This window comes from Cylas formicarius, unplaced genomic scaffold (assembly GCF_029955315.1).
Source record: "Cylas formicarius isolate icCylForm1 unplaced genomic scaffold, icCylForm1.1 PGA_scaffold_12__32_contigs__length_19106922, whole genome shotgun sequence".
NCBI classification, from domain to species: Eukaryota; Metazoa; Arthropoda; class Insecta; order Coleoptera; family Brentidae; genus Cylas; species Cylas formicarius.
The window spans coordinates 18,046,450-18,063,308 of NW_026844225.1; the positions used below are offsets into that span (position 1 = coordinate 18,046,450).

At 39.3% G+C, this 16,859-nt stretch overlaps 3 protein-coding genes across 6 annotated transcripts in view; 1 reads left to right on the forward strand and 2 right to left on the reverse strand.

The window, feature by feature from the left end:
- The window catches only part of LOC132708533 (trithorax group protein osa-like), a gene marked incomplete at its 5' end in the record, with an annotated part of 34,935 nt that extends 24,537 nt beyond the window's left edge, over positions 1-10,398 (reverse strand). Inside the window, 3 exon segments of the mRNA XM_060680881.1 lie at positions 7,676-8,080; positions 9,797-10,362; positions 10,365-10,398. Coding sequence (XP_060536864.1) covers positions 7,676-8,080; positions 9,797-10,362; positions 10,365-10,398 — 1,005 coding nt within the window.
- Positions 10,399-11,446: 1,048 nt separating this feature from the next.
- On the reverse strand, positions 11,447-14,786 carry LOC132708691 (katanin p60 ATPase-containing subunit A-like 1). Of its 4 annotated transcripts, none has more exons than XM_060681188.1 (6): positions 14,305-14,786; positions 14,066-14,238; positions 13,807-14,012; positions 13,236-13,708; positions 12,998-13,176; positions 11,447-12,146 (listed from the first exon to the last, which is right to left on the reverse strand). In XM_060681188.1, the coding sequence occupies exons 2-6, from the start codon at positions 14,231-14,233 to the stop codon at positions 11,565-11,567; spliced, it is 1,608 nt and encodes a 535-aa protein (XP_060537171.1). In that variant the 5' UTR covers positions 14,234-14,238; positions 14,305-14,786; the 3' UTR covers positions 11,447-11,564. The 4 variants fall into 4 exon arrangements, with proteins under 4 accessions (XP_060537171.1, XP_060537174.1, XP_060537173.1 ...); XM_060681191.1 differs by having other exon boundaries at positions 13,236-13,483; positions 13,541-13,708; positions 14,066-14,782; XM_060681190.1 differs by having other exon boundaries at positions 13,236-13,483; positions 13,541-13,711; positions 14,066-14,779.
- Positions 14,787-14,929: 143 nt separating this feature from the next.
- LOC132708796 (protein jagunal) lies at positions 14,930-16,698 on the forward strand. The gene is made up of 4 exons (XM_060681371.1): positions 14,930-15,222; positions 15,276-15,417; positions 15,476-15,715; positions 15,848-16,698. The coding sequence occupies exons 1-4, from the start codon at positions 15,113-15,115 to the stop codon at positions 15,980-15,982; spliced, it is 627 nt and encodes a 208-aa protein (XP_060537354.1). The 5' UTR covers positions 14,930-15,112; the 3' UTR covers positions 15,983-16,698.
- The last annotated feature ends 161 nt before the right edge of the window (positions 16,699-16,859 follow it).

Below are 16,859 nucleotides of genomic sequence, written 5' to 3' on the forward strand. Positions count from 1 at the left end.
GCAAGCTGACGAAATGGAGTGTGAAAATCCGATCAGCTGTGTTTGTCTAGATTAGGAAGGCAATAACCCAGAAAAGTCAATGGCATCGGTCAAAGAAAGGAAGCCAGATGAATGCGGTATTGATCGAATTTCTGACATGTTGCCTTTCGAGAATGGGCCGGCGAATGCGGTAGAAACAAAGATAGATATAGATTATGTAAATTTGACCGCCGAATGGGCGATGTAATTAGGGGTATACGGCGATCGGGACGCGAACAGAATGTCGAACGCGAAGACCTCGCCGAACATGCACAATAAGCCAAAATCGGACATTATAATTGGCCGGGGTTGGGAAGGGGGAGGCAAGGTCAAGAACCCGATGCATTATATTAAATCAAACAGAATACTCCATCGGCGGCCATTAATTACTCTACTAGGCGGTTGTATCTGCGCAATGACTCGATTTCTAAAACTGGTGTCACAAGATGTGGCGAATAATACCTTCGAACGTGTTCGCTTCAAAAGGTAAGCAGTAAGTCCACTATCCAGCAACTTGATGAACACTAAACACCAAGAGTTAAAATGGGAAATTCTCTGTCGGATAGCTTCAAAGCTACAAAAGACTTGAGACAGCGACGTTACCTTTATCCCCACACTTTTAAAATATAATCGAACAAGGTGCTGAAGAAATGGACATCATGCAGTGAGACGGGTATACAACTGAAAGAAAATGCAGTTTTATACACCCTTCATTTCGCAGATGATCAGGTGGTAATTGTGCAGGATAACGACGATCTGGAATTTTTTTACTCGAAAGCCGTTCAAACACTGCGCAAACTGGAGTTCAGTAAATAAAACAAAAATTCAATAAATTTAACTTGATAGAGACAAAAACGATGCTCTTGAATTTGACAATCAAGAGACCATAGAGAATATACCAACGGAAAGGAAAAAAGATGTAGACCAAAACAAACGCGAAAACAACAATGTGTGAACGTAATCTACGACGAGGGAAATGGGAAGACCGAAGATTTTGGAAACTTGGAATCGGAAGGCGTAGAAGGCTATAAAATGTGTGAGAGAGCTGACCAAATTTCGTAATTCTGAGATATAGACGTCTAGGGCAACGGAGGTTCATCTTTACGCAATAAAAAAGGTGATACTCAAAATACATATCTGGACATTCACTATGGTTTTCAAATTAAGAGAAAGGATTTTCATGCAAGTGACTTTCATTTTTCATAAATGTATACGGCAATTCATCATATTCATAGGCTCGACAGAGCATCTAGGAAAGGAAATCACTTTATTGAAATAAATTATATTCGCCTCTGGTGTGAACGCATAGTGTAGCACCTTCTTAGATAAAGCATCCCACGTCAAGCAAATAGACGTTCGACGTCGTACAAACTCAAAAACTGGCTTTAAACAGTTTCGCGATCAATAATAATAATAATTACGCAGCGACGGAAGTCCCGCTTCCGCAAAAGTGTTAATCGAACCACGAGATGGTTTCTCTGACTACTTAAAGATACGGAAGGTTTAAATTGCCGGCATATGGAAAGTCATTAAACACGTTCCCGCGATTTTTAATCAGCTTGCACGCAATAAATCACTAATAATTGAGATAATAACGATGAATCTCGGAAAACTTCCTTTTTCGAAGTTAAGACGGATTCAGTTCAATTCGGTGAGCGATTTCCACGGAATGAAACTTGTTTTCCTTCGGCTAGAGTCGAACATAGAATCGGAATAATATTAGCAGGAACGTAAACCAGAAACAATCGGAAATGTTAAAACTGATTTAGAAGATGAAGAAAAACAAGCGATACCCTAAAGGAAAAGAGAAGAAATAAAATAAATAACGGTCCGCCACTTAACGCAACAAGGCAATAAATGACGTCGTCGAATACGATAAAAACAGAGGAAATCGAACAAAATTACCGACTGATTCAATCCACTTAATTTCAAGGTCACAATGCTTTTTTTTCTATTTTTAGCTCGCAAGAGATCATAAAGTCCGATACCCAATGATAATAATAAATACATATAAATAACTCGGTAACATTAATATGGAATATACCATTCCAGACAATTTAGATGACCTCTTCGGTCGCCGAATGTTTGAGTCCCGACTCAATTGGTTTGCAAGATTTAAGGAACAAACGAAATAAAATCAACCGATTCCTACCGTAACCGCACGAGCCTTTCGCAAAATATTGGGCCCGCGATCAAAAGCGTCCAACGACTTGGACCGCCCAAGGCAGTTAACACCAGGAAGACCGTATTACGTAAGCGCGCATTTTTATGCAAATCACTTCTTGTTGTTAAATTACGACGCAAAATTATGTATACCTTATAGGCAACGTCCTCCAATAAGAGCTGACATTATCGATCTTTTTTTCCATGATAATTATTCGGCCAATCTAAAAACTAACGACGAGCGATGATGGTTGATGAGTCGTTAAGCAAAATATTCCGATCCATACGTGACGGTCGCGTAAAAAATCGACAAGTGCCCTAAATCGATTGAACTAAATGCCGCAAAAACCAGAAAAGTTCATGATCGTATTTAACTGGCTAACCCACAGCGCTTTAAATTCCCCTTTCTCGCATGGTTAGGTTCCCTTTTCTGCCTGAATATTTAAAAAGCCGCGACCCTCGTTGCAGCCGAAGAGTTTGTCACGCGATCGGGGTTAATAAATCGCTATATCGTACGTTCTTTTTTTTTTTCGAACAATCGACAGTAAAGAACATCTGGCTCGTATTTTTGTTTAAAAAACTACAAAGAATATCACAATTTATTGCAATCGTTTTAACAAGCCCACCTCCTCTAAAAAGGGGGCAAAGTTGATTAGAAAGGAGGCGGACGTGAAGACACACGCCCCGCCTGCACCTCTCCGCGATCCACCCTAGGCTAATGTTTTTTTGGCTTGTTCTGCGCGTGGGAAGGAAAATTGCCTTGTCTTTGTAGGTTCGTTAGATAATGATAAATTGTTGCCATAAGAATACTATTATCGACCTATTGCACTTAGGTTTAGCAGTAACAGTCGTTCCGCATATAGGCAAACGGCACGAAGGACCGAATCGTGTTTCTTGCGAGCTGGCAACGGTTTTACGAGCGGCAACGTTGTAATGTCAGACATCGTTAGAGGTATTTCAGTTGGCCAAACCTTGATCGCCTCGCTCCGAACCGAGCGGCAGTATAGTAAAGAAGAGAACGGTTCGAATGCGGCAAACTTGCAACAACGTTGCCAATTGGTAGATCGAAAAAATTTCGATGACATTGCCAAACACATCGACAGTAGTCGATAAGACGGGCGGCGGCAAATTTTTTCCATCCCAAAATATGTGGCAGTGGCAGGGTGCCTCCTTACAAAAAAATAACGATTAAAATACGCCCATAGACTAACTCAAACCTCAGCCAAAAGTGAATTCGGTGTAAAATTCCACGTCAATGACGTAGACGTCGCGTTAAGTATTGCCAACGTACATTTTCTAAATAATATAGCACAAAACATCGATCATCGGAAATTTACTGTCGTGGCAACCGCGTGTCCGCCGCGTTATTCGACGTAGTTTCAGCTTGGCTGAATTCCGACGTTGCCACCTGTTATCGAGTTAAAAGTCTGAAAAAATATTTAACCAAGTTGGAAGCTTTTAAGGGAATTATGACGCGCTTTGTTTTCATTCAATTAATATTTCAAGTCGGCCTTTGGGATCTTCTTAACGCGTTGTTGACGGGCTAACTCAACTAAAGTTTTCGTCACGTAGATTTAGTTAGTAACTTTGGTGAACCTCGAAAAAATGGAGTCTTACAATTCAAAACGTCGGAAGAAGAAAGAAACACCCTATGCATGATAATATAACGAAAATCCGGGAAAAGGAAATTGCCGATAGCGTTTTTGACTGATTCGTTTCCCAACAAATATCGAAGTGAAGGATAGCGTCGAAAAAGAATCGACGCAGATATAAAAAATCAGGAAATAGGGGGGGCTACGATCGCTGAACTGTTACAAAACGAAATAACCAGGTATAGTACAGCATGTCTATGAAACGTACAAGTTGAATTATTTAATTTCGGACCGACGAGATTCAAAAATCCGAACTAAGAACATTTTCCGTAAGTCTAGAAAATGAAAACTAAAATCGAGCTTCTCGGCTTGATCACCACATAAAGCTGTGAGCGGGCCAAATTCAGTGCAGCGTACTTTGTAACGAACGGCGTTGTCATCCCGCATACTTCCAATCAATAACGGACTGGAGCCGAGCCGGTCGACTTACACCTAAAACGGCAACATCGCATCGTTCACGGTTCTCGTATTGCCATGAGGGAACTTCGAAACCGATGGAATATTATCCGCAGCGTTGCCGCGTCTACTGCGCTCAAATAGCCATGACTTACATTTAACATTGTTCCTAGAACTTAGGCTATTTACTATTGCGTACCACTCGTTTGGCTGGCGCTGTAAAAACCGATGCGACCACACGGACTCGCTATCACTCTTTTGCAACGGTGCTTTAGAAAGTGCTCAGAATTTGAGACGAAATTAAGCAAATCGAAAACTAGCTTGGGACATCTATAATTGTTTCTATTTCCCCAACCTGTGGATATAATATTAATAACGCCATAGGACACCAAAATGTACGTGCAATAGCCGACAACAGTGTTTTTTACGCAAAACATATAGCGACCATGTATTCACGTGGTCCGAGAGCGAAGATAAAATAAAATGGTACTCGCTCGTAAATAATTGCTGTTCTCTAACCGAAAAAGTGACTCCTCTCCCATTGCATGCTATTTGACCTGAATATCAGATCACCGGCAAGTCCACGTTAGAATTTCTTGGAGAACTTCCAACAAATATCTCTAACTGTTCCTGCTCCGAATCCAATATCAATAAACACTGCAAACTCCAACGAATACCCAATAAGAGTTGGACTTTTGAAGAACCTTAATTACATGATGAAGCTGTCTCTGTTGGAATTTATCTGATACTTTAAAATTGCGCCATGACTGGCATATCAAAGACTCCACCTGTACTTCGATATTTCATTTTCATTTATTTTCTGAATAAAGGATGTAAGTAGTTGAACTTCACTGTCGGCACTTTATTACATGTACATCGCGGATGTAACTGACTACTTTTTTAATCTACAACTACAACAAAAGATTTCCCACATTCAAGTTGCATTTATTAAGGACCTTGGTTTAAATTAAAAAAAAACATCCGACTCTGATTCCGAATCAGATTTCAACCGTCTCAAGTCTAAGGTAAACGTTTTACTCATATATCGTTCAGATCCAGATCTCCTATGGCTGAATGGTTCTGTGGAAGAGTGTGTCGGAAATGAGATAGCGAAAGGTTGCTCGATTCTGACAGTGAATTTGTAGATCCAGACCTATCCCAATTAAGAGTCCGCACAATAAAGACTAGTATTCTATGTAACTGTCGTCAAGGGAGTGAACGAGGTGACGAATCCTTTACAGTATTAAAGCAAAATGATGAAATCAATCAAAACTTAACCATCTAGCAAACGAAAACCTTTTTTGATTATGACTGAGATTCATATTAGGAGACAAAAGCTCTTAAATATTGTTAAGACTGTGACGCATCATACAACGCTCAAATAACATTTTTATACTCCAAACTTAATCAAGAGACGAAGGTCTTCTCCATAGCAACGGCACGGCTTTGGAAACAATACCACTCAAAGAACTCCGCTCGGAGCAAATAAACTAGACACGGTATAGAGTTTTAACGTCAACTTTTCCTCGTTTCAATTAGCGATCACTTCCACCAGAAAACATTCCCGTCGGAATCAAACAAACGCTCGAATTTGCAACAAACGGCATCAATTCTGTATAGTTAAACACACGATTTATTGCGATATGTTTAACAGAGACGAAATATTGACTCCCAGCTGATAAGGGGGTAAATGGCAATGCTACCGTTAATCAATCCACAATTAACGTTCCCGACGTAAAAGATCATAAATCTCCGAAGCCTACGTTTGAACAGGTGTTAGGCGCCGTTACATATTCGAATTTAACCCCAAGGGCATGTCGCCATGATTTGCATCCACGATAAGGACGCAGTTAAAGGAAACAGAGAATTACCACAACATAGCCATGACCAACGCAAATACCAAATTGTAAAATTGGCATATGAAACCCATTACGACTTTATTTAAACTCTCCTCACTGCAAACTGACCCCTCTCTTGCCGACGCACCTCACAATTCCCTCCCACACGATAAAAACACGTGTTGTCTACTAACGAATCTGTCGGTGTGTTAACAAAGGTCAAGATCGTTTAGCTTAATTGTACGCCGAGCTTATATCGGGTTACGTAACTCGTCATATTTTATCCAATTTTACTCAAAGTAGATCATTAATTCTGATGTCTGCGACGGGATACGAAGGTGTACGAAGCGTTCGATGTCAAGTTCTGAAATAGTTTCGAAAGTTCTCCAAACTAATCACACATGCACTTGACATAGTTTTACCAATTGCGTCGAAATGGTAACTAGGGTTTTAGGAAACCACGAAGATGTAGCGCGTTGTGGACAAACTGTATTGTAACATAATAGGAAGTTCTGACATAGTTTCGCATGTTCGCCAACCTAAAGACACCTGTAAAACGTCGTAGTGAACTTAAAGACAACTAACTACGTAACGTAATAAATTGGACTTTCCTTTAACGAAATACGTTTTCATTCCACCAAAATCGTAACTAATACGGCGAAAATCTCGTAGCTAACGGTGAACAACAAATAAGACTGCAAAAACTAATTAAACCTTTTAAAATAAATGACTTCGACTTTTGCAATGTAATGTTTCTCCCGAACGGTTTTTCTAATCCGGAGTATTATGTTCTGAAGTGATTTTGTAATCAAACGCTTTTTCGCCGTCGGAATCCTTTCGTTCCCAAGTTGAAATTCACCTCGGTTAGCTTTTTGTCGTCGTCCCGTGGAATTGCATTATCGTATTATAATACGAACAGTTAGGAGATCGTCAGAAAATTTTCAGCGAAAACAAGACGGACAAAAACCGATCGACTGGAAAACGAAGCTCCAGGAAACCGTTGCCGATAATACTGACCTACGACGACGCAACGGAACCAAAAAATAAACAAAATAAATATTTAGTCAATTTATAAATAAATCGGAATTAAATAACCTATTGTACGCGGACGTATATCATACAAAATTCTAAAAATAGAAACAAACGTAGACACGAACTCTAGAACGCCAGACTAGTTATTTGTTTGCCATTAAACGCTAAATGTGTTTATATTTAAAAAGGATTAATTATGATATACCACAATTAAAACAACGTTAAGTATTGTCTTCGATTTGTCGTCGGCCAGACACTCGTGACGTCACCTAAATGCAATCGCTGAAATTGGCGTTTCATTGATTAGAACGCGATTATAACTAATTACTATTCGATCGGCGCTTTCGTAAATGATTACGCATAACAAACTTTTCGCTTCGGCATTTCCAACTCGAGAACTTAACTGTACCGCTGCCGAGGTATGCGAAATGAACAACAACGTATCACGAACGCATTCCGCAGCACGCGGCTTGCAAGTAACAATCGCTACTATTTCGCCTTTTAGAAACAAAATGGCACGCCTTTACGACTTTGTCGCGCTGGATCTAAAATTCGCTTTTATCGAGGAAAACTTACCGCAGCGTCGGGAGCGTGAGCGTTAGGCGTGGTCGGTGGTGGTGGCCTGTTTGGAAAGCCCTGCTGCGACTGTTGATGAGCACCACCGGCCCCGCCTTGGTGCTGTTGATGTTGCTGAGGACTAGGCGGCATTTGTCCACCAGGCCCGGGTCCGGGCGAGTGACTAATAGGCGGTTGCGAAGGCTGAGGCGACGGTTGATTACCACTCGACGAATTCTGTTGGGGTTGGGATGGGGGAGGTTGGCCTTGTTGGGATTGTTGGTGTGGAGGTTGCGGCTGGCCCGGACTTCCGGGTCCGTGTTGCGATCCTCCAGATGATGGAGGACCGCCCGGCCAGCCCGTCCTAGAATCGTAACCACCCGGACTTGGCGCAGAGCCAGGACCGCCACCGTATGCTGGCGACAACTGCAACAACGGAGCGCGACGATTAAATGTAGCCAGCAGAATTCTGTACGGAACCACAGCTGGCAAACCTTCGATGCACGGGTTATCAAATTAAAAAGGGTAAAACCAAAGGAGGGGAGAAAACATCTTGGTGCCTCGAAGACGGGTAAAAAAAAGCAGATTTGGAGTAATATGGGGTCGTGCTCGTGCACGAGCACGGAAGGGACTCGGGCAAGCGACCTAAGGACTGCCGATTAATCGTGTAATTCCAGCAATCTAGTTTGAGTAGTGAAGAAGGCCGAAAAACTAGTGCTCGTGCTAAAGCTGTGCTGTGATTAAGATGGTCTAAGGTGATGGTTGCAGTTTCATGGAACGCGGATTGGTTCTGCTGTCTCTCCAAGCACTCAGCACCATCGACAGTATCTGAATCTCGTCTTTCTCTAGAGCTTTCAAAGCCGCCATAAAGAATGTCGAATGACTAATTATCTCATGTGCATTGCGTAAAATGTACATGCTATGTAAGATTGTGGCAGTTGTCCTACAGTTTATATTTTATCTCGTAGAACTTATTCTTTAACTTAGATTTTATTAAGGCTTTAAACGGTACATCGTCATATTTAACAGCCTTATTGCCTTCTACTACTCGGGCATAGTTCATAAGCAGATGCCGGTCTATGAAAGAGAGCATAGATCGTTGTCATCTCATGGATCTGATATTATCTCGCCAACAAACAGAGTTCTGTCCGCATTTTACGAGTGTACCGGGATTGAAATAGCCGAGGGTGCTATTTGGTGGACCCTGATGTTATTTCAGAGGATTCAGGGGATGTGATTAGGCTACGCACCATTGAGGGTCAGACGATTAAGAGTATTAAGAGCTGAATTCATTATTCTTTTTCGAGAGTACAATGTGGTTCTGGTACTGCTTTTCCTAGGACGGGAAGGAAGATCCACAATGGATCGATAGGTCAAAATGCAGCGTCCTGTCTATAAAGCACAGGGGCCCACGAAAGGATGTGGATGTGGAAGTGGTTGGTGAAAAATATATCCATATACTGATATACTATGATAAGGGTCGAGCACTAGCCCTACTGAGGTAGATCATGGAACTAACAGAGCACAAATTACAAAATTGTTATTTACAATTTTTTATAGGACAAAAGCGGGGACATACTAGTACTTAAAAATGGAAAGTTTACTGAAAGACCTTTTCTCAGATTTAAAAGTGTTATTGGAAAGGCAAAACGAAATGTCGTTACGAATATAATTCCGCGTGTTTTGACTATATCAATTTGACCGATAATGTGCGGTTATCGGATGGAACGACCCCTTATTGTAAAAGGGTAAAAATCGAAGTGTGTGAAATTGTCACCGCAAAAGCGTGGGCGAAGGAAAGTACATATAGGGATCGCCGATTGCGACACGTCAGCTGATTGCATAATAACAAAGTGGGAGGTATGTAATCGCATTTTAAAGCAAGTTCAAGGTCATTAGTTGCATGACCAACGAATTAATAACGCGGGCCCTTTACGAGCGCACGCTTCGCGGTTTTTTTCGTCCAGGAGTACAAATACGATATTAATAACAAATGGGAACACGTGGCCTCCTCCTGCCAAACATAAAATATTTAGGAGGCGACACACGTGTAGGGGATGCGTTGATTAAGCGACGAGGAATTTTATGCACTGAGGGAAAGGGTAAAACAAAAACCAACTCAAGGACGATTATTTCACTTACTGATTGTTGCGTCCTGTATGGTACGGGAGGTGGCGCGGGCCCCGGGCCATAGCCTTGTTGGTGAGGTTTTTGCGGGGGCCACTGGTTATAATGCTGCTGATCCGGAAGCGAGTAGTTGTTTTGGTATCTGTGAGGCATGGGGCTGTTACTTTGTAGCAACTGATTGAGCGTCGGCGTCGGGCCGGAGGGTTGTGAGATCGCGGGATTAGGCACGAAACGGTGCGCCTGAAGCTGCTTGGGCCCGGGCCCACCACCGAACGGTTGTCGCGGTCCGAAGCCGTGCACGCCACTTTCCGGCCCGCTCCCGTACGGATAACCGTAACCGTGGCCGTCCGGCTGGGGCGCAGGAGCCGGAGGACCTTCTGACGCATACATATTTGAGTCTGTCGACGCGGCGGTGGCCCCGGGTCCGGCCGAGGATTCCGATTCACCGCCGAGACTCGAGTCGGAGACACTGTTTGAACCCGGACCGGGCGAGGGGCCCGAGCCGGCAGCGTTTGGAACTGTCGCCGAACCGCCACCTCCATCCTGTCGATATTGACTCATTTCTACGGCGAGGTTTTGCTGCCGGTGTTTTTAGCCTTTGTATAGACGTTGCCAACACCCCGCCGTTATAATCAACAACGGATGCTTTCCTTCATTTTCGTTCGACGATTTAAATCCCGGTCCTTGCAAACACATACTAGATTAGTCACTGATTCACTTTAAATATTCTGAAAATAAATAACACCACCGAACTTTTCGTATAATCCAAAATGATGGACACATCTGACATACAACTTAATTCCGTATCTACTCCAATAACACGAATGGAGGTTATGGCGCTTATGGGTAAAAGTCCGTTTCCTACGCCATGGTTTCAAGGTGGAATTGCTTCGCAATAGTTACCTATGTGCGGTCCTTTGTAACATTAATCACTCGTACGGACACTACAACCTACTTTGGTGCGATATTATTCTAATATTTTTAATTATTTTCCACTAAGAACGCGTATGAAACGCGAAACTACTTTTCCCTCGGCTTGCTCTCGCAGACAAGGGCGCTGGAATTCAAGCAGCGGAGACAAGCAAAGGTGGGTATTTTTGACATCTGACGAAGTTCGCGCGAATTTCACTACGTTTAAACCTAAATTTAACCAATGGACCGCGTTCCCCTTTTATTTATTTTGCAACATATTTCCAACATCTGCTCTGAATTTTCTGCGTACAATGCACGCCTCCACTAAATTATGCTTTATGTTAAATATTAATTGGAATTTTCAAGTTCACGTTTCTAGAGGAAAAACAAAAACCGCTCAAGCAGATAAATGGTTATAAAAATGTTTTATTACATTTTATGTAACTAAATTACATCTTACATTCACGAGTAATTAAATTTCATCGGGAATTTGGTAAAAACGATTGGTTTTTCCCATTCTCATCTTAAATAACCACCAGATTAAGGTCACCTCTGCAAAAGGGCTGATTTTAAATTAAATATTTAGGAATCTACTTTACAAGTGCTTTTATCTAAGTTATATTGATTAGACAAACCTAATCTTAATAAAATTATTTCATTTAATAGGACATTCCAATATTCAGACGAGGATTCTTATCACAAAGATTTATTGATGATGATGGGTAGTAAAATGTAAACAAATTGGTTGTAAAAAGTTTATTTTTATTAATTAATTTTATTTAAAAAACGTAGATAAATACAACAAGTGTTAACAAACTTACCAAACAATCAATACAAAGCAACCAAAAGTTAACAAAAGTTAGTAATACTATCAGGAGGAGCCGAACTCATTCATCCATTTTTCAAACTTGTCCAAATCTTCCTTTGAGACACTTTTGTTGTTCTTCAGAATAGCTTCTTCAAAGTCCTGAGTTGTAACGGGAAGATCTAATTCTTCTTTAGGGAGTTGCCTTATTTGATCGGGCTTTAAGCCAAGAATTTTCCTTCTCATCGACATCATTGATGCATCTCTGCACACATTTGTTATGTCAGCTCCTGAATAACCATCCAGCTTTCGTGCTATGCTTTTTAAATCGACGTTTGGATCAAGTTTAACTTCCCGAAGATTAATTTTTAACAATCCCTCCCTTCCTTCCAATGTTGGCAAGGGAATATAAATGCGTTTTTCCAGGCGCCTCTTAAGAGCTTCATCAATATCCCAGGGGAAATTTGTTGCAGCCAATACCATCACAATCTTCCCTGGTTCCTCATTGTTGGCAGTTATACCATCCATCTGAATAAGAAGTTCGGATTTAACTCTGCGAGAAGCTTCATGTTCCGACTCAGACCCCCTTCTTGAACATAATGAATCTATTTCATCGATGAAAATTGTGCTGGGCGCGTAAAATCGTGCCTAAACAAACAAAAAAGGGTGTACTTGATGTTGAAATATGAGTTAAATACATGGTGCAGTGATCAGATAAAAATAAATAAAAAAAGAATCACATAAACTTATGTCCTAATATGCGTAATTGCGAAAAAAATCGCAATTACGCAATTTTCTATTTAAAAAAATTTCTTTTAGATTTCTTCCTTTCTTGGTAGGTATTATAATACTTAAATTAACAAAATTAATTATTATTCCGTTACTATTATAATTTCTCGAATTGTTGTTATGTAAATAAAAGCGAATATAAATAACTCTAATTATCTAAAATTCATTTGCAAATCTTAGGTGCAAAAAAAATCTCGAAAACGTTAACTTTTTACGAAAAAACTGAACAGACTATTTTTGTTTAGAATTGAACAGGCCACCTAAATTTATTAACAAGATTTCAATAAACCACTGGCCTACCACTTTTTTATAATTTAAAATAATTAAAACGGTCTCACAAACGCCACTGGCAAAGCGAAAACAACTTTATTATTTGCTTTGGTTAGCGACAATAATATCTAGCAAGTCTTTAAAGCAAAACCTAAATGCCTTTTTTTTAAATAAGAAAAAACTTTTTTTTACTCTATTTTAATGAATGTAAAAAAAGGTTATATCATAATAGATATAAACCCTTTTTAATTAAAAACACACTAAACAGGACGCGGAATATTCCAAAAACACTACCCTTGGCAACACTAGACTGATTAAAATAAACTTATAATTAATTTATATATATATATATATATATATATATATATATATATATATATATATATATATATATATATATATATATATATTATATATTTATATTTTACTACACAAATTACCATTTCAAAAAGAAGCCGAACCATCTTTTCAGATTCACCTCGATATTTTGAGCTGAGTGTGGATGAAGAAACATTGAAGAAAGTGGTTCCACATTCGGTGGCAACTGCTTTAGCTAGCATGGTTTTCCCAGTTCCAGGTGGTCCTACCATTAAGACCCCTTTCCAGGGTCGCCTAATGCCTAAATTAAGATAAGAAAGAATTTTCTCATTACGAAAGTATCTTTGAAATCTTAGAAACCTGTAAAAAATTCCGGCATCCACATGGGCAGCACAACGGCCTCTTCCAGTAATCTTTTGGCTTCATGTAAGTCTGCTATATCATCCCATCTTATATTTGGGTTCTTCTGTACAATATCCCTTTCTAAAATATCTGCCAATTCTCTCTCCATACCATTACATTCAAATTTTTTTTCCTCTTGTTCCTCAGCTTTTTCATTTTTATCTGTAGATTCAGAGTCTTGTCGATCTTTCATAGCTTCAACATTCCTGCAATACATCATTTTATTATATTTGTAAAAAAGTATCATGTAATAATTGAGTAACCTTTCTGATTTTGATGTTGAAGGCCTATCTTCCCTTTTACTGGTTCTAGTGGGTTTTGTAATATCAGTCTTTCTTGAAGTATTTGAAGAAGTAGCCCTGGCTCCACTGGGTGCTTTTCTTATTTCAGATCTTCTGGAGTTGGTTGATTTTGTCTTAGGACCATTATGCCTACTAAAAGAGGCATTGTACTAATAGTTCCATTATTAATGATTTTCAGATGTTTTATACAACCAAATAGGGTACTTTTAATTATAAATATTTTCCACCTTGATAAAATTCCATGATCAGCTGGAGTCGGAGGAGGCCACACATCAGGATCAGTAATACTGGACACATCATTTGCTAACAAAAAAGTGTCATCACGCTTTCTCGCACCGATTGGTACATCTCCACTTATTTCAATTCTCAAGGTTTCTAGCAATACTTTGTACTTTTTAATATCTGCATACTCAAGATTAATTATGTTTTGCATCTAAAATAATATTTATCAACATCAGACTATAGTTTAGTAGCTGAGTTAACTACCTCCTGCCATTTATTCTTACGAATGGGTTCTGCGATCATAGCTATATGCCTGGAGATTAGTTGAAGGGATCCTTGATAGTAAACTTCTGCATTTTCATAATTTCCGAGCACCGCCATTTCCCTTGCTAGACTAACATTGTCACATATTTCTTTGATAGATACTTCCATGTTTTCTGTAAATAAATATATTGCAATTAATTGCAAGCTGGTTTGTTTAAGTAGAAAAAAGAATGGTACACCTCTTCTCTTTTTTTAATAACTATAAGTCAAGGATAATTAAAACTATTCCATAGTTTGAACAGAATACGATAAGATCCAAAGTTTTTATTTACATCAAAAGGTTAAAATCTTGAATTAACTGAAAATGTGGTCAGCTAAGTGACACAAAGATTTATGTACACCCCAGGAAGATCGGCAGGAAAATTTGCGCAAGCGCAGTTTGGAGTAAATTGTTGCGTGTGTAAAATAAAAATTACAATGGTAGTACGCGGTGGATCGAAAGATGAAGAAAATCCGAGGACCCAGACTTGGACCCAAACCTTATTTTCACGATTCTGGCGTATTACTTGATTCTATAGACAAACTGGCTTAATGCAGTCTTGTCTGATGACGTAATGGCCAATCGCAATAGCTGCAACATGATTTTCTTATTATTTAGAATGACCAAAGAAACTTGGTAAGTTATGACGCCAACAATCAGCAAAGATCAGGTCAAGATGTGGATTTTCGGCTGAGACTGAGAAATTCGCTAACACGCTGTAAACTCTCGATGACGTCATGACTTGATCGCACCAATGGAATGGAATCATATCGATAATTCTAGAACAATCCATACCCCCACTATACTGAAAGTAACTAGTCGGCGGAAACAGTGGTCACAGAAAACGCGTGTTAGCGTTGTTTAAACATCCATACCCTAAAATATTGTGCAGCTTATATCTAAGTGACATAATATTTAATTTTCTTTTTAAAAAATCGTTCGATACAAGTAAGATTATTTTTAGTTCCCTATTTTAGAGGGATTTGAAGTCACAACAAATCTTTAATATGGAAACAAGGTCGGGCCGTAAGAGACAGAGAGCGGTAGCGGCAACGGGCGACGCGACTGCAGAAGACCATTCTTTCCGCGAGACAGTCGCGGGGCATTACGCGACAAGGTAATATTTACCCCAATATTTTCAATAAGATCTGATGCATACGTTATTTTTAGTGCTGCCAACAAACGCCGGCTTAAGTGGAGCATTTTTTTCCACTACTTACTCTCATTTGGCATGCTGGCAAAACTGATTCCATTTTTCTTGGATTCGTTAGACATTTTCATATTGGAAATAGAAGAGCTGGATGTGCCCAAGGTAAGTAAATGTTCCCAACCTTACTTGGATCAGTATTGTTAGTACCTTTATTTTACAGCCGATTATGTGGGAGTTTGTTTGGCTCTTCAGCCTTCCGACATCATTTTTTGCACTGGATGCTGGCAAACGCAATAAAGTATCTTCGTTAAGGAACTATATGATTGGAATTATAGTTCTCGGTTATTTGCCATTGGTATATGGTACATTCTACTGGATGTGGGATGTCTGGACATTTTTGACTGCCGACCCCTGGTCAACTCAAGGCTACTTTGATCTAGGAAAAGTGGTCTTTTGGAAAGTAAGTATTTGAGTTATCTAACCCTAGAAGTTGGACCCAGAAAAATGTTCACATTCATGGCCTGAGTCCAAAATGTTGTGAGACAATTATTTGTCTACAGAAACATGTACTTAATTTGCCTTTTCTTTTCAGGATTATCCATACGGGTTGCTCTGGTATGGGTTCATTTTGCTTGCCTTGCAAGTCCATTCCTTTTCCATGTACTTCAGCTACAAGCTGATGGTGGCATGGAAGTCTCGAGGATCTCCAAGAATACGGGTCGATTAAAAGTGGTTCGTTTGCTCATTACTTTACATTACATTACATTACTGATTAGAATTGATTTTTTGTTTTATGTGCTTCTTCTGCTCTTCCATTTGACAAATTATTTATTAATTTTTTTAATGCTGGAGCCCCCACCCTACGTTTTGGTGTTAATTCATCTTTGTATACATAAGGGCCACAGCTTATGTAAAAAAAATCCTAGTAATTCATGTTACCTATGGTTCACTCTGGGATATTGTTTATTGGGACCAAATTAGGGCTTATTTTTTTGAACCAGCTTACCAAAAAGAGCATTTTTTTAAATTTATTTTTTCCGAGTGGGGACAGATTCTAATAAATAAAAAATAATAATCCAGAAGATGCAGAGGGAGTGTACTTGTTTGTTTGTTCCTCGTTGCCTGGCAACGTTATGTAGAGTTTTATTTATTTATTTTTGAATATCTTTAAGTTTCCCAGAACAGGAGCTTAGTGCTTAATAATACTCACAAAGTCAAATGGCAAGCCTTAGAGAAAATATTTTAAGACAATTAGAAATTACAAAGTTTTCTTTCTAGTCAAATATATGTGACCAAATTGATTAAAAATGTAATATTAAATATTTGACTTTGGCGAGTAGTCGTTCGACGTCCAAGACTTATAGTTTTAAGTGTTTTCCACATTTGTGGAGTGGCCTTATATGAGAAAATGTCATAAATTGTATTTTAGTTACCAATACAGTAAATTTCTTAATAACGTATTTATTTAGTTTTTACCCCATCCAATAAATATAAAAAAAAAACGAAATAATTTCAAAAATTATCGTCTTACAAACCAAAAAAAACAAAAAATTGATATTATAGTTTTTAGCCCAGCGAATAAGATAAAAAAAAAAGTAATTTCA

What these genes read in the sequence shown, in the direction of transcription:
- LOC132708691 (XM_060681188.1), bottom strand. Translation starts at nt 14,233, where the DNA reads ATGGAAGTATCTATCAAAGAAATATGTGACAATGTTAGTCTAGCAAGG. An exon ending in GATGCCGGAATTTTTTACAG is followed by an intron (nt 13,177 to 13,235) that starts GTTTCTAAGATT and finishes ATCTTAATTTAG; the next exon opens with GCATTAGGCGACCCTGGAAA. An exon ending in TTCGGCTTCTTTTTGAAATG is followed by an intron (nt 12,147 to 12,997) that starts GTAATTTGTGTA and finishes TTGTTTGTTTAG; the next exon opens with GCACGATTTTACGCGCCCAG.
- LOC132708796 (XM_060681371.1), top strand. Translation starts at nt 15,113, where the DNA reads ATGGAAACAAGGTCGGGCCGTAAGAGACAGAGAGCGGTAGCGGCAACG. An exon ending in GCGGGGCATTACGCGACAAG is followed by an intron (nt 15,223 to 15,275) that starts GTAATATTTACC and finishes CGTTATTTTTAG; the next exon opens with TGCTGCCAACAAACGCCGGC. An exon ending in AAGAGCTGGATGTGCCCAAG is followed by an intron (nt 15,418 to 15,475) that starts GTAAGTAAATGT and finishes TTTATTTTACAG; the next exon opens with CCGATTATGTGGGAGTTTGT.